The 24,212-nt window shown below is 52.0% G+C and overlaps 1 protein-coding gene across 1 annotated transcript in view; it reads left to right on the forward strand.

The window, feature by feature from the left end:
- Positions 1-13,814, forward strand: part of LOC311165934 (uncharacterized protein) — a gene marked incomplete at its 5' end in the record, with an annotated part of 29,002 nt that extends 15,188 nt beyond the window's left edge. The window contains 13 exons of the mRNA XM_084227419.1: positions 999-1,222; positions 3,154-3,221; positions 3,776-3,967; positions 4,356-4,369; positions 5,233-5,239; positions 5,360-5,592; positions 6,396-6,496; positions 7,739-7,874; positions 8,322-8,486; positions 9,349-9,440; positions 9,947-10,112; positions 11,399-11,625; positions 13,477-13,814. Coding sequence (XP_084083545.1) covers positions 999-1,222; positions 3,154-3,221; positions 3,776-3,967; positions 4,356-4,369; positions 5,233-5,239; positions 5,360-5,592; positions 6,396-6,496; positions 7,739-7,874; positions 8,322-8,486; positions 9,349-9,440; positions 9,947-10,112; positions 11,399-11,625; positions 13,477-13,810 — 1,959 coding nt within the window. The 3' untranslated portion in view covers positions 13,811-13,814. The remainder of the gene's footprint in view (positions 1-998; positions 1,223-3,153; positions 3,222-3,775; positions 3,968-4,355; positions 4,370-5,232; positions 5,240-5,359; positions 5,593-6,395; positions 6,497-7,738; positions 7,875-8,321; positions 8,487-9,348; positions 9,441-9,946; positions 10,113-11,398; positions 11,626-13,476) is intronic.
- Positions 13,815-24,212: the final 10,398 nt, after the last annotated feature.

Genomic DNA, 24,212 nt, shown 5'->3' on the forward strand with positions numbered 1-24,212 from the left:
GGGTCAGAAAGGTGTGTCTGTTGTTCCTGAAGCCCCAGTCCCTGCTTTTGGGCAGCCTTCCATAGGGCTCAGCTGGGAGGCTCCCTGCACAAGAAACCCTTGGCACATGCAACCAGCACTGGCTCCAAAAGCTGCATGTTCAGAGGCTTTTGTGGCAGTGCCAGACACAAGGCACCTTTGGGCTGGGCTCTGCAGAAGCAGCTGCAACAAACTGGCTGCCTTTGAGCTTCAGCCCACTGCAAGGAGCCTCCAGCCAAGTGTCTCCTGCTTATTGCTGCAAGTGACAGGAAAGCCTTGGGATTCTCTCCCTTGCTGACCAGTCCCTCACCACACTTCAGCCTTGGTGCATCTCTGGCTCTAGAAAGAGAGAAGTGTTCCTGGGAATAAAGCAAAGGATTTTCCTACCTATTTGCCTCCCCCACAATAGTGTCAAGTTTGCAAAAAAATCATGAAAGAGCAAGTGAAGAGGTAGAAAATAAGGCCCTGCATCATGGCAGACACTTTCAAAAGCTTGGCTGGAGAAGAGAAAGACACCCTGAGTTTTCTTACCAAAAGATGGTGCTGTCTATACCTTTTGAAGCTGATGCCTCATTCCCAGTGTATTGTTTTCATGGTATGGGAAAAGGGGAATGAGCAGATGGTGCTGTTGGAGCTGTGCTAAGAGGGGCAGCAGCAGCTGTGGGGTGATAGACTATGAAGCTGCAATCAGCCCACGTTGCCCTCAGGGCCAGCTCTCAGTGAGCTTGGTGATGCTGAGCAGAGGTGCACTGCTCTGTGTGCATGGGCTCAGCCCAGGGTGACTGCAGTTCTGTGGAGTTCTCTCTGCTCTGCATGAAAACCCAAAGGCAGAACTTGTCCTGTTGGATCTTTTGCCTTCTGCCATTCAGCAGCACAAAGCATCTTCTGCCTTTTCTGGGTGTTCATGGCATCATGAGACAATAACCCACAAGAAGGGAAGGTTCCACATGTATTTCCACTTGGCTTTCTTGCTGCTGCAGGTGAAACTGATGAACCAAGGAGCTCTGGATGCTCCCTTCAGCTGTATCCCTTCAGCCACCAGCATGGGCTCCTGCTTCAAGTTTGCACCCTTGGAGGGCATCGTTGCAGCAGGTGGGAGCCAGAGTGTGCAGATCTCCTTCAGTGCCACCGTGTTGGGGAGCTTTGAGGAAGAGTTCCAGTTCAGAGTGGCTGGATCTCCTGTGCCTGCCATCCTGACCATCAAGTAAGGACCCTGGGAGCTGGGTGGGCACATATGTGGCTGTGTCTGGGACATCCCCCACCTACCTCATGTTGGGCTGGAGCAGAGAAAAAAGGTGTTTCCTGGGGTCTGAATCTCTGCTGTGATGCTGGCATTGCTTTAGTGTGAGGATGGCTCCTGCCCTGGGTGGTAGCTGGGAGCTGGAATGACTCCTCCCTGCAGGGATCTCCCTGTGCCTTGGGCCACGGCAGGCAGTGGGATGGATCAGCTTTGGGCAGCAGCTGCTCTGGGATGTCCCACCTGAGCAGCCAGCAAGGCCCCCAGGGCTCTGGAGATGGGCCAGCCTGGGTGATTGTGCAGCAGCAGCAGTGTTTGTAAAAACTTGTGTTAACAATCCATGGCAGATGGGCAGCAGCAGGCTCAGCTCACCTCTGCCAGCCCTGCTGTGGGGGACAAGCTGTGCTCCCAGCTGCTGTACACAGAGTGCTCTGGTGCCTCCTTGGCACAGGCAGGAAAGGGCTGATGTGGGAGTCAGGGAAGTGTGCAGCAGGAAGTGTCTCAAGGACTTGGGCATCCTCGCGTGGGCTGGTGCCATGGCAAGAGATAATCCTGGCGCAGCCAAAGGGAGAAGGGCTGATCCCAGGGGAGGCAGAGCTCAGTGCTCAGGAGCACAGCAGCGTGGGGCCTTGTCCCTGCCAGCCTGAGCCATGTGCTGCTAGGATAATGTAGTGGGAGCAGGAGAGCTGATGCTGGCTGCTCTGCAGCTTTGGAGCTGGGCTGCTGCTGTGGGCAGGCACTGGCTCAAGGCAGTAAAGAAATGAAAGCAATCTGCACTGGGTTATGCCAATGAGATAAGGGAGTTGGATAAAAAAGAACAAAGAAGTTATTACTTAGAGAGAGAAAAGTGGTGAGTAGGTGTGCCCATAGTGGAGAAACAATGATGCTGGCTTTGTTTTTGGAGGAAAAGTGCTGCTTTTGTATTTTGGAAATCAAGAGGGAACCTTTCACCATCAAATCATTGATTCTCCTTGTGTCCCTGCCCCAAAGTGGCCATGGGGTGTTTCTGCATAAGCAGCTTTCTCCTTGGGCAAGGGCAGGTGTCTCTTGTTGAGATGTGCAGAGCAGAGCCAGGGGCAGTCCTGTGAACACAACAGAAGGCCTAGGTCACTGCTCCTTGATTTGGAACCAGAAGGCAGAGTGGGCATTGATTGGCATCAAGCATGAAATCAACTTGTGAGTGTTGTGCAGCTTCAAGTGCTGATTTGAATGGATGTTGGTGACTTTTGGAGTCTGTCTGCTGAGTTCAAGGAGAGCTGAGGTGCTGTGCTGGATTCAGGACAGCCTGGTTTGGTTGTTGAAGCTGTTGCTCTTGGCTGTGCCAGCTGGTGCACTGCTGACAAGCTGGTCCTTTCCTCTAGGATTCGTCTGTCCCATGGCTAGAACTGTTGCTGCTCTTTTTGAGAGGATGTTTGGGAATGCCCTGGATTCATGTCTCAGACCTCTGTCTGTAATGGTTGTGTGGGTCAAACTCTCCTGAGAAAGCTCCTCCATGGGAACAGCGGTTCCAGCTAAGAAGGAGCAAAGCAGGGAACCTGTGGCTGCAAGGGCTGCTTACAGAAGTTTGTGGGGACACCTTTATGTCCCTCCCATTGCAGATGGGGAAAGTGAGGCACAGAGCCGTGTCTGGGTGTGTGTTGAGGGTCCTTCATGGGAGCACAGGCAACCTGGGGCTTCTCCTGCCTGCCCTGTGCCCAAAGCCCATCAGGGGCTGTTGGCTGCTGGCCACTTGGCTTTAGCTGCCTCCTGTGCACAGGGCCCTGTGCTGAGCACATGGTGCTGTGTTGGTTGGAAACCCAGGGTGCCCTGAGCCCAGGTTTTGTGCCCATGAGCCACGACAGCTGGGCCTTTGCAATTCCTTTAACCGAGCCATTTCCTTCTCTGTCCTCACCCTCCAGGGGCAGCGTCATTGCTCCGAGTCTGCACTTCGACCTCCCTGAGCTTGACTTCGGGGACATCTCCTTTGGTGAGTGTTCCCTGGGCTGGGACACAGCGTCAGGGATCTGTGCCTTCCCACAGAAAAGCCTCCCTCACTCCTGGTCTTCCCCAGCAGCCTCTCCAGGCTGTGAACTGCAGGGCTGCTGCTGCTGCCTCAGGTGGCATTTTGCCCTTGTGAGATGCAATAGAAGCAATGAATAGAAAGTCAGTACTTTCTGGTGTCTCTGTGCTGCTTTAAAAGACAGATGTCTGCCAAGGAAGGTGGGAATCTTCCTGCAATGGAAAGATGAGCCCCTCCCTCTAAATTATTAACCGTTGGAAATGACAGGGCTGCCAGGAAAAACTATGGGAAAAGGAATAACAGTTCTTTCCTAGACTGTCTCGGGAGAGCACAGACAAGAAGTCAAGAATGGACATTTCCCAGGCGCCAAGTCCCGTTTTCCCCCTTTGGTGGAGTTCCCAGCAGGAGGAGCTGTGGGCTCTGGCAGGGCAGTGATCCCCTCCCAGCCGGTGGAGGGAAGGGAAGGGAAGGAAGGAAATGCTCCTTTTGCACACTGCCCAAGGGCAGGGGGCTGTCGGCAGTGCGGAGCAGCAGCAGGCAGGAGCGGGGCAGGCAGTCAGGGTCAATGCCAGCACTGAGCTGCAGCCAGGGCAGTCCTGGGGCCAAGCACACAACCTCCTGCAGCAGCAGCGGCCGAGCTTCGGCCCCCGAGCGGGAGGAGGGGAAGCTCCGCTCCCTGCCCAAGCTCAGCTCCGACTGCACAGCCACCCACGGCATCACGCCACAACTCCCAAAAACCCTGAAGGGAAAAGCCCAGCCCCAGGGCCAAAACCCCCAAAACCCCTCTGCCCCTTCCCAGACCAAAGGCAACATTCACTGCCAAGCCCAAAGCCAGAACAATGAAGTTGATGAACTTTTGAAGGAAACTCATTGCATTTGCTGAGCTGCTTCTTCCCCAGCCTGCATCAGCACGGGGGCACTTGTCAAGTTGCCTTTTGAGGAAATGAAACAAGAAAGGCAACAGATGGAAATATGGTTCTGTACCTAGAGATTGATCCTGCTGGATCTGATTTCATTCCTAAGGTATCTCCAGCTGAAGGCAGCTGTTGTATCTTTGCTTCTTTGTAACTGTTGAGTGTTGTGTGTATGTCTCATTTTTAGGTTTTGAAATCTGGGTTTGTCCTTTTGTGCCTCTCTTGCCTCCCTGCTGGAGTCACTGCTGGAGCTGGCAGTGGTCACTTGGATGGGCACAGAGCAGCTCTGGGCTGCAGCTGCAGTTGTTTTTTCTGCCCATGTGTGTTCCAGTGAGTCTTGGTGAGCAGGCCTGGGGAGAAGTGTCCTCCCCACAGAGCTGGCCAGCCCAGCCAGATGTGCACTGCAGAGCAGGTTGTGTCTGCTCTGCGGGCTCTGCAGGACATGCCCACCATCAATGGCTGTATCTCTGGCTTTGCAGGATGGAAAGCAAATCCCAGAGCTAAAGTGGGCTCAACCCTTGCAGGCAGCAATCCCAGTGAGCAGCATGGGTGTGATGTCCCCGTTTGTTGGGTGAGGTGGGACCTGGTTCCTCATTGCTCATCTCAAAGCAAGGCTCGGGTGTGCCCCCAGTTGAGTGGGCTCTGAGCTGTCACGTGCTCAGTCTGTTTGGCCCAAAGCAAGAGATGCCTTAAGGATCCTGCAGAGAGAAGCTGCTTTAGGGTGCTCTGCCTCACGTTGTAGTTCCTGATTCCATCCTCACTTTCTTTTGCTGTAGCTTCTTCTCAATGACAACTCACTGTTTATATATCTCTGAAAACAGTGGGAGTGTTGGCAGGCTTGGCAGGGAATTTTCCAGCTTGAATTCTCAGAGTAAATGCTGGGTCTGGGTGCATACTCATCACTGAGAGATAAGTGGTGCTGGTTTGGGGCAGGTGAGGGAGCTCCTTCCCATGCCAAAGAGAGAAGCTTGCAGTGTTGAGCAGGGCTAGCAGTGGGCATTTTCAGGGCTGCAGTCTGGAATCTGTGCCAGAGGGAACTAAGTGACGATTAATTCCTCACGCAGCTTCTCGGTGAGCTGTAGTTCAGATAATAAAGAGCTGAACTCCAATCCCACTTTCATCCTGGCTGGATATTCACCCCAGGATCATGCCATACCGGGTGCCTGACTGGATATTTGTGTCCTTTGCCAGGCTTTCCCTACACCCAGCGCTATCGCCTCACCAACAGCTCCCCGGTGCCCCTGACGTTCCAGCTTCGCATGTCGGACGATGGCACGCAGCCGGCTGTGGACAGCGTGGATCAGATCCGCAGGGACAGCGACCCAGCCTGGAGGAAGGGAATCCATTTCTATGTGGAGCCCAGGGAGTTCACCATCAATCCCAGCCAAGGGACCATCCTCCCCCAGGGACACCAGGACATCGAGGTACGGCAAGAGTGCAGCCACAGACGCTGCAGCAGCAGGGCTGAAGCTGCACTGGAGTGTGGGAGGGCTTCAGCTCTGGTGGCAGCTTTTAGCATGCTGGGAGTGAGAGATCTGCACTGCTGGGAGGCCTCTGCTAGCTGCCTTACTCGGGATGTTCCTCCAGGAGCACTGTTTGGTTTCCAAAATCATGTGCTGAGGTCACATACCTTATGGTCAAGGCCTGAAGCCATTCTTGTGTTTTTGAGAGCAATTGATTTGATTGCAAGTGGGCAGAGCAAGGATGAGGGCAGAAGGTGGCTGTTAGAGAGATGTCAGTGTATAAAGCAGTCAGCTTTTCTTCTTGGTCTCATTTCCCCCCTCCTGGGGAGCAGAATGATTTGTGTTCACTGCAGGAATCTCCAGTGGAGACAAAATACTCTGCAGCCATGAAGTCCCCAGCACCTGCTGGGCCACACTTTGCCCTCAGCTTCATGCTGTGAAGCTGAACTCATTGTGTTCAAGTCAGATTTCCTCTGCATGGATGTCATTGTGGTCAGATGAGAAATTGGCCCCTTTATTTGAATGCAGTGGTGCAGAGAGCTTTAGTCTGACGTTTTAATGTAGCTGAGCTGTGTCCTGATAGCAAGGTGTGTTTAACAAATCTGGTATTGCCAGAAGGCTTTTGTTCCTCTGAGACTGTGCTCTACACATGGAGCAGCAGAAGAATTGTGGCCAAATTCTCCCTCAAGAACAGAAAGATATCACACATGGGTATGTAAGGAAGCTTTTGTAAGGAAGAATTTCCTGTACTTCTCTTCCACCAGGTGACCCTATGTTCCAACACGGTGATGGAGTTCTACAGGAGGATGCTGGTGGATTTGGAGGGTATTGGCAAGGGAGTGGCAACACTGATCATCACAGCCAGGTACCAGCCCTTGCTGGCCTCCCCAGGCACTGCCTTGCACAGGCTTTGCTGGCTGCAGCTGCCCAGGAGAAGTGCTGCTCAATGGCCTCATGTTGTGCCAGCTGGACACGAGAACAGCAGGGCTTGGACAGCAGCCTGTGGTGAAAAGCAGCCCTTCTCACAGCCCAGCGTGGCCCTGGCCCTCCTCTAAAGGGAGTAGGAATGATCTCATTTATGGTCCTGGGTTTTGGTGCTTGAGGTGGGACAAATTTCCCGAGGGCCTCCTCTTTTTCTTGCTGCAAGAAGTGGAGTTGTGCTGGTTGTGACCAGCGTGCATTGGTTTGGGCCACAGCAAGCAGCCTGCTGAGAGTCAGGGTCTGCTTCTGTTCATGAGGGCACATGGCAGGGGGCAAGTGGCTCCCAGCAAGTTCTGAGGGCAAGGTCTTAGGAGGGGAAAGCAGCCCTGGATGTGGCAGGTCAGCTCCAGTTTTTCTCCTTCCCTCTGCTTCCCATTTGGAGCTTTAATGTTCTCAGAGTTGAGACCAAAAGTGGTTGTTGCTGCAGCAGAATTGCATCCTGCTGTGCTGCTGTGGGTGCCAGCTGAATGGCCAGAGGGATGCAGCTCCCTGGTGCTGTTCCCTGTGCCAGGCAGAGCCATGCAGTCAGTGCCTGGGCTGCCATTGTGTACAGCAGGTGGAGCTGGGGCCAGTCAGTGCCTGGAGCTGTGGAGTGAAGGAGCAAGGGAGCTGCAGGGCCTGGGAGGGGGTGATCAGCCACTCTGGAGGCCATCTGGTGTCTCGTGGCCTGCAGGGCTGGGGCAAAGAGCTGAGTTCTCAGGCAGGGCAGCAGCACCATGGGAGAGAAGGGAGTCATTTTTACTGAGCCACTGGAGCTGTGTGTTCCTTGAGCCTTAGTGAGCCCTGATCCTTGTTGGGAAGGCTCCCCCATAGCTCATGGATCACTGGGACTGTGACAGGAGTCCTTGCAAGCCTCCTTGGGTGAAGGAGGGGCTGAGGCAGCTGTGGCACCAAGTGCTCTGCCTGGGGCACTTGGCATCCTCTGGGTGCTGCCTCTCAGGGTTTGGCCCTCCTTGACAAGACCCGTTGGAGTGGGAAGAGGTAGAAGGCAATTTATCCCTGTAGGGCTGTTAAATGTCCATTTGACAGTGACCAATGTGTTCTGATCCATTTCACAATCTTTGGGGGTAAATGTTCTCTATTCTCTCAGTACCTCTGATTGCCCTGGGGTCATCTCTTTATCCAGATGTCTCATTCCTGAGCTCCAAGTGTGCAACCCAGTCCTGCAGTATGATGAGTGCCAGCTGAAGGTGCCCTATGAGAGGATGCTCTTGATTAGGAATCCCAGCCACCTTCCTGGCTGCTACGGGCTTATTCCCCAGGTTTGGCATCACATCCACCTCCTCCTGTTAAATATTATTGAGGAGATTATTAGAGGAAAAAAGGCTTTGGATAAGACCTTGTTAATTTCTATTCAGTCTTAAAGATCTGCTGAGAAAGGATCCTACCCAAATGGAAACCTGAGGAGGCAGTTGAAGCTCCTGAGGAAACAGTTGATGTTCTGGTCTTCAGGGTGTTTTCCTTCTGGGAGATCTTAGGGGGTTGTGAAAAGCTTCTGCATCCACAGACAGCAATGCCTGTGCTGGCAGCCTCCTTGCAGGATCCCCTGGGTATGCTGAGCCTCCAATTCTTGCATCTTGTTTATGCCTTTTACCTTTGTCCAGGGGAGTTTTAAACGTGTGTGTAAGTTGCTGTTGCGGTGGATGTTAAGGAGTCTAAAGTTTCTTCAGAGGTGCCTCTGAAGCTGCATTTCATTCTGTCCCTTCCAGAAACGCAAGGAGGACTCTGCTGTGTTCTACTCCAGCCCCAAGCCCTGTGGCATTGTCCAGCCCCAGAGCACAGCAGAGATCCCCATTGTAGTGGAAGTGCAGGCGCCGGGCGAGCATCGCACCAACGTTCTCATCGGCGTGTTCGGGGATGAGAGAAACCCACGGGTGAGGGCACGGGGAGCTGTGTGCCTGTGTGCAACTGCTCCTGGCAGGGGGCACAGGGCACAGGGATTCTGCGGGAAAAACAGGCACAGGCTGCTGTGGGAAGGACAGGAGGGATGGGTGGCACAAACAGCTCATGCCTTAGAGGTGGGAATCTCAGTGTCTGACACAGAATGGAGTTGGGCACAGCTGGAATCCAGGGTCATTTTAGTTCATTATTCTTTAAAATGCTGTTAACTTTGGAAACATCTAGTTTAAAATGTCATCTCTATGAGCACAAAAGAGGATGTCAGAAGACTTCTGGGAACCTTGAGCTTTCTGTAAAAGAAAGGAAAGCTGGCATTTGAAGAGTGGTTTCAAGGATTGAAACTTATATTAAGACATATGGAAATGACGAGGCCAAATTCCCTGGATGGCACCAAACATCTGAACCTGGGCCATTGTGGCACTGTTGTAAATCAGTGAACAGGAAGGACAGGCAGTGCAGGCTGTGCCAGGGAGCCTGAAGTCTGACAAAACTTGCTTTCAACTCTGAGGCTGCTTCCCTTAAAGAGGAGGGTTTCTCCCCACCAGAAGGACAAATAATTTAACTGTCAGCCTGGTTAACTAAAGATTTCTTGCAAAGCTTTTACCTTTGGGCCGGTAATTTGTAGATTGAAAGGTTCTCTTACCTTAATCCTTTTCAGTTTGGAGGGGAACATGTAATTTTCTTTTTCCCCAAAAGACCAGCATTCCAGCTGGAGAGTGGTAGGTGTCCCTAAAGAAATGACTTGAGCAGGGTTGAGCTGTTGAAGGTATTTTAGGTTTCCCTGTTGTGGTTTGTTTTGGGTTTTTTAAAATCTTTCTTGCTTGCTTCCTGGCACAGAGAGCACAATTACGGAGCTCAGGACGGCCGGCAGAAACCTCCCCAAGGCCAAGGGTGACAGAGCTTGGCAGGATCCCAGCACCACAGCCTGAGTATGGATGGATGGATGGGTGGGGAATGTGAGCTGAGTCAGCTGGGAGTGTTGGAAAATGTCAACCAACCCCCCAGCAGTGTCAGGGGAACATTGCTGATAAATCCCTGCTGGAGCTGCAGAGTTTCTTGCCTTGGGCCCTGGGGGGGCTGTGCTGGCTGGGCATTGGCTGGTCTGTCCCTGGGTGCCTCAGATCTCACCTTTTTGCTGCCTTCTCTGTCTTTTCCTCTCCCACTGTGCTTTTGGCATCCCCACAAGGTATTCATGCCTGTCCTCTGTAGTTGCTCAGTGCAAGCAGTTGCAGATGCTGCAGCAGCTCAGTGCCATCCCCGGGCTGCCTTTAGAACAGAGCTGCTCCAGGCTGGATTGGGAAGGGCTGGATCAAAGCATTTCTCAGTTCAACGTGCCCAGCACCCAGCCAGGGGCTGCATCCTGGCCAGGAGCTGCTGGTGCAGGTGTCCCTCCCTCCAACTGCAGGTCCATGTTCATAGTTATCTTATTTTCCAGAGATGAGCTTTACCCTCTGAAATTCAAACCCCAACCACCAAAGGAGAAGAGGAGCAGTTTGGCTTCCCCGGCAACTCAATGGAGGCACTTCAAGATCAGAAAGGAGGAGGAGCCAGCCAGAGCCCTGAAAGAGGCGCAGGATTTTAGCCACTCTTCAGGAGCAGAGGTAGATTTTGTTGTACATCCAGTGCTTGTGTTGCCTCCCCAGCCTGCCAGCACCAAGTCATGCTCGTGCTGACCTCCCTTTTTGCTGCCCTGCTGTCCTGTGCCCAGGCAGTGGGCAGGGCAGCAAGGCCAGTGGCTGGACATGGGGTGAGTGGGAGGGAGAAATAGGAGAGTTTTCCTTGGAGAAGCTGACTCAGATCCTACAGGCCTGTGCTGAGTGTGGGATTTTTTGCCTTCTTCCCTTCCCAATGTAAGATGAGGCTTTTATTCTGCATCATCTTGGTCAGACCTGCAGCTTCCTTCCCAGAGCAAGCTGGGATGAGTCCTGATCTCCATGGAGCCTCTTGCCAAGCCAGCCAGACTCCCTGTGTGCAGGGCTCTGCTTTCAGCCCAGAGCTGCCATTGCACTGCTGGCCCTGAATCTCTCTTACAGACAGAGACTTTGCAGAGTGGCTGTCTCTTCCTCCCAGCACAGAAAATGGCTTGTTTTTCAGGTGCCAGCACAAACTGCTGAAAACCCTCACCTCCCACGAGGCTTGGAGGGGTTCAGGTGCTCCCTGGACGTAGTGCACACTCCCATGGAAGCGGAGAAGGCCAGAGGGAATCTGTCTCCTTCCCCATTGTCAGTGTGGCCAGCAGGGCTGGAGCTCCCAGTGCCACTGGGGGCCCTCAGCATTGGGCACAGAGGGGCCTCCCATCCCTCCAGGCCATCCCAAAGTGCTGCTGAAGCAGCTGCTTGTTGGAGAGGCCGTGCAGGACACGTTGTGGGGCTGCCCAAGGACAGGCACTGTGGAGGGCACTGCTCCCCCTGGAACTGCTCCGGTGGTGCACAGGAAATTTTTGCAGGAGCTTTTGCTGTAGCACTTCGAGAAAGCAGCATTTAAATCAGAGAGAGAGGGGAAGAGCCTCAGGAGTCAGATGAGCTGGGCTGGAGTCCTTCCCTCAGCTCCAAGAGCTCTCACTCTGAGTCTCCTCCTTCTCTAAAAGCAGGAAGTTTTTAAACTTTTTAAAGGCAAGTTGTGCATCAGAGAGAATGTCTACTGCCAGGAGACATCCCAGTTCACTTTCATGTAATGAACTAATTAATGCATTGACCCGTGGGTATGGGAGGAGATTTTTGCCATGGTCCCTGCACTGGTCAGTGGCATGGATGCAGGATGAGGTGAGGGTGATTCTGGCAGTGTTTGGGGAATAGGCCCCTCCAGGTACAGCTGCACTTTGCTCCAAGATGCTCTTCTGCATCCATTTCCATGCTCAACACCTCAATCTCTCCTGTCTTCCATCCAGGCTTTCAGTATCCTGCCACTGTCAGGTGTGCTGCAGCCAGGACAGAGCCAGCAGGTCTCCTCCACCTTCTCTGGCCACCTCAGCAGCCCCTCCAATGTCAGGGAGCTGTGCCACGTGGAGGGAGGCCCCACCTCCGAGGTGCTGGTGAGCGGGGAGGCCTCAGGTGTCAGCTCCTCCCTGAGCCCCTGGAAGATCAACTGTGGCTCTCAGGCACCTCTCAGAGAAAGGTGAGTGAGCCTTCCATGGGTTACTGCTCTGCCAGGGGTTATTGTCCCTGCAGGGCTTCTCTGCTCCAAGGACTCTGAGCTCAGAGGTGCTGCCTAGCAAAGGCCAGAAGCAGCTCAGGGATGGCCACTCTGAGCTCCCCGGCTCCCAAGGGAGGAAGGACCTTTTTCTGCTGACACAGAACATCTTCTCTATTGGAGTGCTGAGCCCTCCTGGCTTAGCTGCTGCCTGCAGGGAGCTGGGCTCTGGGCTGGCCTTGGCACTGCCTCTAGAGGTGTCTTGAAGTCCATGGTGTTGAGTGGCATCTTCTTCATCATCTCCCTTCTTCACCAAAGCAGTGGGATTGTGGTGTGGGCAGGCGTGGGGCACAGACCAAACCTTGCTTTGGGTCCTGCTCCTGCCCCAGATGAAGTCCTTGCAGTGCTGATCTGCCAGGGTTCTCCTTGTGGTGGGACAGCACCCAGAAAAGCTCATGTCCTTTGGGCTCCCCTTCAGCTGCAGCAGTAGGCAAGCCCAGGAGAAGCTCAGCTCCAGCCGGGCAGCCCAGCTCAGGACACACAGGCAAAGTGTGGAGCTGGGAGTGGAGGCTGCTTAAAGCAAGCCTGTGCATCAGGACTTGTCCAGGCCAGGCTGGAGTTGGTCTCACAGGGAGGAGAGGGACGAGGCTGCTTCAAATGGTTTCCATGGCAGGCAGCCCTGGTTTGCTTGGTCCCAGCTGGGCTCCAGCAGGAAATCTGGCTGCCAAGAGCCTGTTTGGCAGGAGAGGAGTTCCTGCAGCCTTTGCTTTCTGACTGATAGGATTGTTCTCATTAAGGAGCAGGCTGTGAGTCGTTAAACCTGAAGATGACAGGCAGAGACTCTCTAACTAATTAAAGTTAGACAGTGGTGTGTTTATTAACACCGGCGGGCGGCACCAGAGCCGTCCCTAACGGGCGTGACCGCACTGCCCAAGGTTCTTTGCCCTCTCTTTATTTCCCAAGATCTTACATACAATACATCTGCACAGCCCCAGCACCTCCCATCCCTGCTCTGCGTTCAAGTGAGGTCATTGGTCCTTCACACCTGTGCAATTCTTCCCTTAAATTGGGTCTGTGGTCTCGAATTGGGTCCGTGGTGTTAAGGGATGAAGTCAGGAATGTCTTCATCAGGTCTCTGTCACCTTCTGGCAGGATCCAAGGACCCTGCTCAGTGATTGATTGACATCAAGCCCAGGTGCTAACCATTGTTCTCCTGGTTTCAATTTGTTCTTATAACAGTTCACTTCCTCCACTTTCTTTCTAGAAAGAAGCTCCTAATGGTAAACAATAGAACAATCAGCTCCAGCTTCAGCATCTCATAATCGTTAACCTATGGTCTGCCTATCTACCTTACATCCTGATCCATGTGAATTGCTTCTAACCCTCAGCTGAAATCCTAACTCTTTAAAATCATGCTTCAGCCATGCCCAGGGAGAAGGGGGCTGAATGAGCTGAGTAAGAATTGTAGGAGAGATGAGCAGATGTTGGCAATCTGTGCTCTGCTCTCACCTGGGAAGCCAAGAGAGAAAAGGCATTTTCAGCATGAGCACAGAGAGCTGGTGGATCAGCCTTTGGCACTGGGCTGGAGGGCTCTGGCTGTGCCTTGAGAGGGAGCTTGCACAGCCAAGAGCTTATGATGGCAAAGCTCAGGTTTGGCTGGTCCTGGAGGTCCCCTTCCAGCAATGCCCTCACTTGGGATGTTCCCAACCTCTGTGGGCTGAGGAGAATTCATAGAAATGGCCTCAGGGTCAATGGATCAAGTGCAGAGCCAGCCAGGACTGGTGAGCCCAAGTTTCTGCTGGGGACTCTGAGCCATGTTTTCTATTTTGTCTGCAGAAGGGAGCTGAAGCAGCCAGCTCAAAAGGAGGAGGCAAAAGCCTCAGAGGAGGAAGAGAGGCAGAAGAAGGAAAAGAAGGGAGTCTCTGTGGGGAAGAAACCTTCAAAACCAGAGAAGGGGAAAAGCAAACCACAGGAGAAGAATGAAACCAAAATCCCAAAAAAGGAAACGAGATCTCCTGAGACGAAGGAAAAGAAAGCCACAGAGAAGAAGAAGACCAAGGACCCAAAGAAGAATGAGACCAAGGCATCAGGGAGGAAGGAAACCAAAATCCCAGGGAAGGAAAGGAAAGGACCAGAAAAGAAGGAAGCCAAAACCCCAAAGAAGGGGTAAGCAAAAGCCCAGAAGAAGGGGGGGAACTGAAATCCCAGAGGACCCATCTGGGATGAAGAACTCTTTATTCTTTATCCACCCAGCTCATTTTAATCAGTTTAACAGACCTCATGTGAAAGTTTAATTAGTTAAGATATTTCTTAGCACTTACACTGTTATTGGTTAATAAAGTGATTTTAGTTGTGCATCAAATCTCTGTATTGTATTGTTGACCTGTTCTCTTCACTGATTCTCATGGGACAAATCCCTTGTTGTTGCAGGTGCATTTGGTTCTCACCCTCAGGGTAGATTGTTCACAAAGTCTCACTCTCAAAACAGCTTCACATGGGAACTTGTAACTGCTCAGCTGCACTCAGAGGAGATGACAGGCCAGCTATTAATAGAGCAGAGCAAGGCCTGATTTCATAAGGCCTTTCTTTTATCATTGTTCTACCTGTCTTTGGCATCCCCCCCTTTTTGTTCATTTAAAAAAGGCTCCAATGTTCTGATGTTGAAACTGCTCACTCTTGTGAGGGTATTATCTCATCAAGGTTCTCACTGGTTATCTATTAGATATGGGATAAGATAGATGAAAGAGCAATTACAATCAACAAAACTTACCAAATTCCATCAAGTCATTGACACAAGGTTTTGCAGCATGAGAAAACAAAGGAATAATGCCCAAGGTCTCTTAGGGAAATGGAAAGAAATGATCATTGTTTCCCATTAGTTGAGAAGTGTGAGAAAGTCTATTAGCTGGAAATGTTGATCTTTGCCATCCCTGAATGTCCTCCTGGGAGCTGGAACAGGGAATAACTGAGGAAGGGCAGTAGGAGCACTGTACCATGAGGATGCCCTGAGGCTTTTGTTGGCAAATGGCCTCTGTCAGTTTCCAGACACAGCCATGTCTTGGCAGTCCTCCTCCTGCTCCTGCTCTGGCCACAGAGGCTGCAAGGTGATGAGGTTATTTCTCTTTCCACTGGGCCTCATTATTTCAGAGCTGATCAGTGTCTGATGGAATGAAGAGGTGACTGCTTTGAGCTGCTGATGATAAAACACAGGCACATCTTCTCCTGAAGGTAAAGAATCAATTGGGCTTCACTGTGGTACACTCAGTTGGGATTTAGAGGTGATGATCTTTTTTTCCAAATTTCTCATGTAAATATTGCATCATTCAGAATGATTAGTCATCCAAATTTCTCATGTACATTTTGCATTTTTTGAACATTCTTAAGGTGTTCATTCCTCTTCTTTTATGTTTTTTAAGAATGAGATGCATGGCTTTTGTTATGAGTATGAAGCAACATCAAAGTAAAATAATACATGCAGTGGACAAGAACCTTACAGCAATTAGGAATAATTTGGATACAACAATCAGGAATATTTCAAATAGCAGACAAAGCTAACAAAATAGGTGGAATGAGGTAATTAGTGATCTCTGAAATAATGTGCCATCATCCCAGAGTCTGCAAACAGCTGACAAACTTCCATTCAGGGGGGACTTGGATAATTATTTCCAGATAAAAATTCCCAAGCTCCCTTTAAAAATAGTCCAACTGTCATGTCTAGAGGGTCAGATTTCCAAGTCAAAGCAACTCAGATCTAATTTTGATGCAGAAAACATCTGGGCCTGTTGGCAAATTCCCGTCCAGGCAGAGCTGAGGCCTGGCCACCACCCAGGCTCTAAGTGGGAGAGAATTCCCTAAATGGAATTTAAAACAAGGCTCTTGAGAATGGCACTTAGGAGTGAAGGTCTGGGGGTGACAGACTAATGAACCACCCAACAGCTGTCTCCTCCAAAATTCCCTCAGCACAGAGATGCTTTAAACCCAGCAAACTGTTGGAGTGGTTCTGTAATAATAATTGGGACTGCAGCTGATTCCTTGAGGAGATGGCACAACACCATCAGGTTAGAGGAGGGTTCCCCCAGAGCTGAGATATCATTTCTTGGAACTGTGAATAATCCTTAGAAATGATGAGGCAGCACTGGGTCACAGCATGGAGGATTTTGGTGGGATTTTGGGCAGATGGTTTGGTGTGTATCCAGAGTGACTTTGGGCAGATTTGGGGCCTGCTTGGGGCAGATTTGGGGCAGATCTGTTGCTGATGTTGGGGTTTTTCTCCCGTTTGCCCAGCTGTGAGCAAAGCCCCGAAGCACATCCTGTTCCTGCCCCACTCCTGAGGAGCCCCAGGAGCTGATGCTCTCCATGCTCTGCCCTCAGGGAGATCTGGGGCAATCCCGGCATCCCGGGGATTCCGGGGATTCCGGGCGGCTTTTGGGCATTGGAAGATTGTGGGGCTTGGGGGGTGAGAGGGGTGAGGCGGGCTTGGGGCTGGATTGTTTGGGCAAAGTATCGGGATTTTGGAGGGTGAATTTCCAGGGTTTTAGGGGGAATTTCTTGATTTTTGGCAGAAAATTTCAGGATTTTTTTGGAGGATGAATTTCAGGATTTTCAAGAGGGGAATTTCTGAATTAGGGTGGAGATTCCTGGATTTTTTGGGGGAGGTTCTGGATTTTTTTGAGGGGGAATTTCAGAATTTTTGGAGCAATGTTTCTGGATTTTTAAAGCGGATGGATTTTCTGGATTTTTGGGAACTTTTCTTTACTTTTTGGGAATGTTTCTGGATAGGGAACCAGTTTGATTTTGGAATTTATGAGGAGGAATATTTCTGGATTTTCTGGGAAATGTTCCTCATTTTTTGGAACGTTCCACGATTTTTCAGAGAAACATTTCTCGATTTCTTTGGAAAACATTTCTAAATTTTTGGAGGAATGTTTCAGGATTTCTGAGAACATTTATGGATTTTTTGGGGGAACATTTCTTCATTTGGAGGGAACCTTCCCGGGTTTTCTGGCGAACATTCCTGGGTGTCTGGGGAACATTCCCAGGTGTCTGGGGAACATTCCCGGGTGTTGGGGTGGCCCCAGGGCCGCCCCAAGGGCCGAGGGGGGATCAAAAGCCCCAAACCTGAGGGGCTCCGGGGGGTGCCTAGATCCTCCCGTTCCCACCCCAAAACAGATCCTGGCCAATCAGAGCGCGTGATGCTGATGACTCATCAGTGTGCAGGAGCAGAATTTGGGGAGGGGGGAGGTGACCCTGGGCATGGGGCGTGCGGGGGCAGCTGGGACCGCACTGGTGGCACTGGGGGTGCTGGGAGCCCCCCCAGCCACAGGGGGAGCGGAGGGCGCGGTGAGAAGGGGGCCAGGGGCCCAAATTCAACCAAAGGGGGGTCGGGACCCCCAAAGGGAGCAGGAGGGGCCTGGAACCCCCAAAGCCAAGCACGGGGGAGGGGATTGGGGGAACGATGGGGAAGGGGCGGGAGAGCAGGAAGGAGGGGGATATACTAAACACAAAGCCAAACACCACTTTAATTTCTCATACATTTTATCCAAACAATTAAACTTTAATAATATCCTTAAGTACTCTAAAAATATTAAAATTATTTCAATTTAACTGTGGGTGAGTGGTCTTATTTGGATATTGGCTTTTGGATTGTTTGGATTAGATTATTCAAAAAATTGGATTTTTAAAGAATTCAATCAGATGAGAAAGCAGCACTCTGCAAACAGAACTGACTGAAAATGAACAGGACAGAAATCAGTAACTCTCAAAGTTTTATGTGCTATACAATACATCCCACCCAGCCAGCCCCACACAATCCTCATCCCACCGCTCCAAATTGGGATCCCACTTCTCCCCAATCCCCATCTCACCATGGCAGCTGTGGAATGGAGTGAGTTTGGCCTGGGATTGAGTATTTTTGAGGAGGGAACAAGCAATTTGAGCTGCTATGGCATCTTGCTGGGTTAAAATTCAGTTCTTTACAGTGGGATTTGAGTGGTTTTGAGGTGACAGATCCATCCCTCTTGGCTTTTGGAGTGCAAAGAGATGGAGCGGACAGCCCAAAATCCTCCCAGAACCCACAAATCCTCCAGAACTCCTGCAGCTGAGTTCATGGTTTCCAGGGAGGCAGCAGCTGCCGGTGCCAGGGACAAACAAGACGGTGCTTGGTGTCAGAAAGCTCCAGAATCCATTTCTGACCCACGAAAGACACGGCAAAGGCAGGGCCGTGGGATTTTTATACGGTATTCCAGGGGTGGAGTTCGGGTGTGGGTCAGGGGAGGAGTTCTTAGAAACGCAAGAAGGGTGAGATCAAATTCCTGCCTCTTAGCAACAGGGGCACTCCACACAGAATGTGTCCCCAAATCCTAAATTTCCCCTCAAACACCTGTGAAATGGTGGGACGTTAGACATTTTGGATCAAATTCCTTCATTTAACCCTGTTTTGGCAGATTTTAAGGGATGAAGATGAGGCACAAGAAAATTAAGGCCAAACCAAAAGGAGAAGCAGCCAGGTGTGTTCCCAACATGGATCACAGGGAATGTGGGACACCAGGGCTGCGGCCAACGTGAGGCCTCCAGTGGGGGATGGAGCTGGAGCAGCGCACGAAGCTCTTCCCAGACTCGGGGCACTCGCAGGGCTTTCCTCACCGGTGCCTCCGTTGGTGTTGGGTCAAGTGAGAGCGTCTGGAGAAGCTCTTCCCACACTCGTCACACTGGTAGGGCCTCTCCCCAGTGTGGATGCGCTGGTGCCTGATGAGTTTGAAGTTGTCCCTGAATCCCTTCCCGCAGTCGGGGCATTGGAAGGGCCTCTCCTCTGTGTGAATCTGATAGTGCCTGAGGAGATGTGAGCTGGTCTTAAACCTCTTCCTGCATTTATCACACTCGTAGGGCCTCTCTCCAGTGTGGATCTTTTGGTGCTGGGTCAGGTTGGAACGCTGCCTGAAGCTCTTCCCACACTGCCCACACTTATAGGGCCATTCCCCAGTGTGGCTTCTTTGGTGCCTGATCAGGTTGGAGCTGTGACTGAAGCTCTTCCCACACTCCTCACACTCGTGGGGCCTCTCCCCAGTGTGAATGCGCCGATGCAAGACAAGATAGGAGTTTCGCCTGAAGCCCTGCCCGCAGTCGGGGCAGCGGAAGGGCCTCTCCTCTGTGTGCGCGCGCTGGTGCAGCAGGAGATTTGAGCTGGTCTGAAAGCTCTTCCTGCACTGATCACACTTGTAGGGCCTCTCCCCAGTGTGGGTCCTCTGGTGCACGATCAGGTTGGAGGTCTGGCTGAAGCTCTTCCCACACTCCCCACACTCATATGGCCTCTCCCCAGTGTGGGTCCTCTGGTGCACAATCAGCTGGGAGCTCCACCTGAAGCTCTTCCCACCCTTCACGCACATGTGGCGCTTCTCCCCATTGTGGAGCTGCTCATGGAGCACCAGCTCTGAGCTCTGGTTCGATCTCCAGCCGCCTTCCTGGCCCAGGCTGGGTCTTTCCCCTCAGATCCCCGCGATCTGCGTTTGCAGCCCCTCCTCATGCGGGATCTCCGGGGCTTTTCCTCCCCATTGGGTTCCTGCGCTGTGGAGCCACTCAAAACAGCCTCTTCCACCAGGTTCTGCTGCAGGGATTTGTCCTCCCTGCTCTCCATGCTCAGCTCCTGCTCTAGGGGGAGGAAGGACAAGGACAGGATGGGATTTGCCTCCGTGCCACAGGCAAGGGGAAGGAGATCCCCTCAGGGCTGTCCTGCAGATGGGGGCTGTGCTGGGCTGGGAGACGGAGCAGCACAGGGGGGAACGGGGCACTGATTTCCTCCTCACCTGTCTCAGTGTCCTGGGGCATCTTCCTCTTCCTCACAGCCTCCCAGGGGTTGGGAATGGGAAAACCTGGTTTGGACAAAACAAGGGATGAGCATGCTGACTTTGAAGGTCTCTCTGCCCGACTCCATCTCTACAAGTCACCGGCCATCTGGGCTCCAGAAAAACCTCCCAAACACCAAGATTCCACCCTGAAAAAGCCTCCCAGGAGTTCCCCATCCCTGGTCCCTCCGTCTGTTGTTTGGGGGGTTTCCCTCTGTCCCAGCTGCTGGGGGTCACCCTTGGATTGGGAATCCCCCTTCTCTTCGGCGCCTGCGCTCTCCCGGCTGCTGGCAGTCCCAGCAATCCCAAAAGCTCCCCCATCTTTGCTCTCCCCATTTTGGGATGCCAGGGCTGTTTGGGCTCCCGGGGTCCCTTCTCCCCTCATTCTCTGCCCTGGGCTGCAGGAGCTTGTGTTGGTTTGGAAAGACGGGTGCCTGCTAAAGGAGACAAGAGCCTCCTCTGAAATGGAGAATGCAAACCCTTCCCACCTGTCCAAATTGCTATGAATTTTAAATTAAGGGGCTCTCAGGCAAAAAATATGTGAGCAGGAAATAACAGTTCTTTAATAGGGGAGGAAAAAAAATAAAAGGATAAAATAAAACAATGCAATACACTAGAACAACACTGTCAGAGTCAGAACTCAACCTGACATACTGTTGGTCAGGGTATTGGTAGCAGTCAAGTTAGAAAAAAGGCTGCAGTCCTCCTGGAGTGTCAGGTGTGGTTCTGTTGGAGCAGGGGAGTCCTGTGGGAAAGGGGTGTCTTCTTCCTCAGCAGATCTGTGGAAGTAGAAGCAGCGGCTGTTCCGCTGGGGAGTCCAGTGGAGCAAAAGCTGAGTTGGTGTCAGAAATCTTGCAGGTTATATCTGCATGGCACTGCTTGGCTCCTCCCTCTGGGCGGAGCATCTCACAATGGGATGCTATAGTTCTTATCAGTCATGGGGTGACATTCAATAGCCCCTTATCAGCAGATGTTCCCTGCTGAGGGACATTGATTATGATCACCCAGGAAGAGAGATAAGGAGCATTGCCCACTTGACACCAGACAACTCCCATACAGATGGCAATAGAATACATCTTGCCTTGCAATCTGGAACAGACGCTGAGAGGTCTCATGGAAGTAAGGGACTAGTGTAAAACATCCAGGCCTTGTGGAACCAAGGGACCCTTATGATCCTGGGGAACCCAATCGAACCAAGGGGCTATTTTGAAACTCTGACCTCATGGAACAAATGGGCCATTGTGGCATTGTGCTGTCCCATGGAAACAAGGAAACCGTTTTGATACTGCAAGGTCTCATGGAAGCAAGGGGCCATTGTGCCACTATGGAGCCAAGGAGACCATTGTTATGTCACTGGGCCTCATGGAAACAAAAATCTGTTGTGATCCTACAGGGCCTCATAAACCAAGGGGCAATTGTGATGCTGCAGGGCCCCAAGGATCTAAGAACATGGAACAAGTCTGGCTGGCTGGGCCTCCTGAGGGCTGCCTGACTGGTCCAGCTGATCTTGGCATGTTTAGGGTCATTCTCATCACCCCCTGAAACCCTGGAGTCCTGTGCTTTCCTTCCGGTGGGAAAGAACTGTCCTCCTCCTCCAGGGGTTCATGGCAGAAATTGGGATTCCTCCTCCAAATATGATGATATCCAAGGATAATTCCCATATGAAACCTGCAAGGACAGACAGCTCTGGCTGGCCTTGGCCTCTTGGGGGCCACCTCTCATCTGCCCTCAAAACAGTGTGGGCTGTGCTTTTCTTCCCATGGAAAAAAAATCATGTTTCAAGTCCAGGCATCCATGGCCAAAATTGAGAATCAGCATTCAAAATTCCTTATATCCAAGGATACCTCCCAGACAAAAGCTGCCAGGATTGTCCAGGTTCCCTTGGCTTCCTCAGGGCCAGCTCTCATCTGCCTTTGAAACACTGGGGTTCTGCACTTTCCTTTCTATGGAAAAGAACTGTCCTTCCTGTCCAGATGCCCAGAGACAAAAGTGGGGTTTGGCCTCCCAAGTTCTGTCTATCCAAGGATTCTTCCATGACAACAGGTCTGGCTGGCTTTGACCTCCTTGGGGCTGCCTCTAATCAGCCTTTGAAACACTGGGGCTCTGCCCTTTCTTTCCTATGGAGAACTGTCATTCCAGTCCAGGAACCCATGGCTGAAATGGAATTCCACCCCAAAATGCCCCATATATCTAAAGGTTGCTTTCAGCCAAAAGCTGCAAGGACAGACAGGTCTGGCTTGCCTTGGCCTCTGGTGACTGCCTCTCATCTGCCTTTAAACCCTGGGGTTCTGTGGTTTCCTTCCTGTAGGAAAGAACTGTCCGCCTTGTCCAGGTGCTTTGACCATGCTTTGAAGGACTGAGTCTGATGCAAAGAGCACCAAAGCCCCCGAGGGTGATTAAAGTCCTGGTGCTGTGTCTGTGCTGCTGAGCTGGGCTGGGCTCCTGGCCCAGAGGCAGCTCCTGGCAAGGGCAGCGCTGCAGAGAGACAGCTCTGGCCAGGAGCAGCTCCTGTGCACAGCCCAGCAGGGCTGGGGCACTGCCAGGGCACCTCTGGGACACCAGCAGGGCACAGACAGAGCTCACAGGGGCTCAGCACTGGCAGGGGCTGTGGGATGTCCCAGAGGGGGCTGTGTCACAGCAGCACCTGTGTGGCTGTGTCATGGAGGCACAGAGCAGCTGTGATGTCAGCAAAGGGCTGTGTGACAGCACAGAGTGGGCTGTGTGAGGTCACTGGTTAGGTTATGACTTCACAGAGTTTGTTGTGTGAGGACACTGAGCAACTGCAGCATCACAAAGGAGATTCTGTGACATCACAGAAAAGGCTGTTAGGTCAAACTATGTGCTGTGATATAAAAGAGTGGCAGTATGACATCACAGAGAGGGTTTTGTGACATCATTGAGGGGGTTGGGACATCACAGAGCTCCCTGTGACATCATAGAGTAGGGTGTGAGGCCTGAGAGCAGATCCTGCCATCATAGAGGGCAGCCCAGTGAAATTAGAGAGTGGGCTGTGTCATCAGTGGGTGGCTGTGTAACATCATAGAGCAGACTGTGACATCACAGAAAAGACAGTGATATCACATGGTGACATTGTGACATCACAGAGTCATCTATGATGTCACAGTGCAGCTGCATGACTGACATTCCAGGGTGACATCCCAGAGTTGGCTCTGTGACATCACAAGGGCGCTGTGTGAGGTCTCACAGTGGGCTGTGACATCACAATGGGCTGTATGACATCACATGGGCAATGTGATATCACAGGGGGCTGTGTGAGGTCACAGAGATGGCTGTATGACATCATAGGGGTAGTGTGACATCACAGGGCCTGTGTGACATCACAAGAGGGCTGTGTGACATCCCAGGGGCGGTCTGAGGTCACTGGGGAGGTCACTCTGCCCTGTCCCCCCTCACAGTTCCCCCCAGAGCATTCCAACCCTGCTCATGCACAGAGGGGTCCCCTGTCCCCCTGGGTTTTCCCCCACCCGGCACTGCAGCCTCCCCCAGAGGATGTTCCACGAGATCGACCCCAGAGCTTGACACGGGGACGGAGGTACGGGGCCCTGGGGGGTGGGACAGGGGGACAGGGACTCCCCGGCAGCGTCCCCGTGTCCCCCAGGACCAGAGCCTGGGCCAGGGCTCCTTCACCCTGTTACGAACGAGGCCTTGAGAGTGCTGAAAAAATTTCCAGCAAGGGATCAGCAAAAACCAGATTTAATATTAAGGGACAGCAGCACAAAGTTCCTTGGTAAGAGTCACTCTGCTCCTGACTGGACACTTCAGGCACACCAGGGAAAAAAAGCGACAACAAAACCAAGCAAAATCCAGGCAATCAAACCAGAAATAAGCTGAGAACTGTCCATGTGTGTGTGTGTGTGACACAAGGACAGTGATGGTAAGGATAAAAGGAATACAGCCCAAAAGGTTAACAGAGGTTCACAGGACTTTACCTTGACTGATACCTTAAATTCTCAATTTAGCAAAAGAACAGCACATAAAAGTATTTAACCTAACTTAAAATCTATGACTTTGCAATTTATCAGAGGAGTAACACTTAACAGTATTTAACTGTGCTTATAACATATATTAAACAACTTAGGAAAAGAACAGCTCTTAACAGCATTTAACTTCACTTAGACCTTGTGATTTAACCTCACTTACAGGCCTGACTGACTCAGCTATCCTAGGCACTCAAACCCCTCAGAGAGCAGCATTTCTGCCACATTTCCCCAGCACAGGCACTCCTGAGTGCACACAGACACCAAGAGTCAGTGCAAGGCACCTGTGAGGAATTCCCCTGAGGGCAGGGAATGCTCACTGCTGATGCTTTGGCATCTCCCCAGCAGGTGAAGGGTTGAGCCTGGAGGAGTGGGGGGATCAGCCCAGGCTCTGTCATTGTTTGGGATCCCCGAGTGCAGCAAACGGGAGAGTTCCCGGCTGGGAGAGGCCCCACTCAGAGGGAGTCACTGGCCCAGGAGAGCTCCAAGGGCTCCTTTTGGAGCGCTGTTTGCAGGGCCCCACAAGGGGGGCTTCAGTCACAGCAATGGCTCATCCTGGCCACGCTTGGCATCAGCAGCTTTCTTTGGCACTGTGAGAACAGGGATGTTGTGCCACTGAGGGAACAGAACCAGTTCCCAGGGCTGCTCCTAAAGGAGCCAGGAGCTGTTTGGGCAGCAGCAGTGCCTGGAGCAGACAGTGTTTGTGATGAGCTGCAGAGGAGCTGAGCCCAGGGGC

Source organism: Fringilla coelebs (assembly GCF_963513975.1).
Source record: "Fringilla coelebs genome assembly, contig: SCAFFOLD_33, whole genome shotgun sequence".
Lineage (NCBI taxonomy): Eukaryota > Metazoa > Chordata > Aves > Passeriformes > Fringillidae > Fringilla > Fringilla coelebs.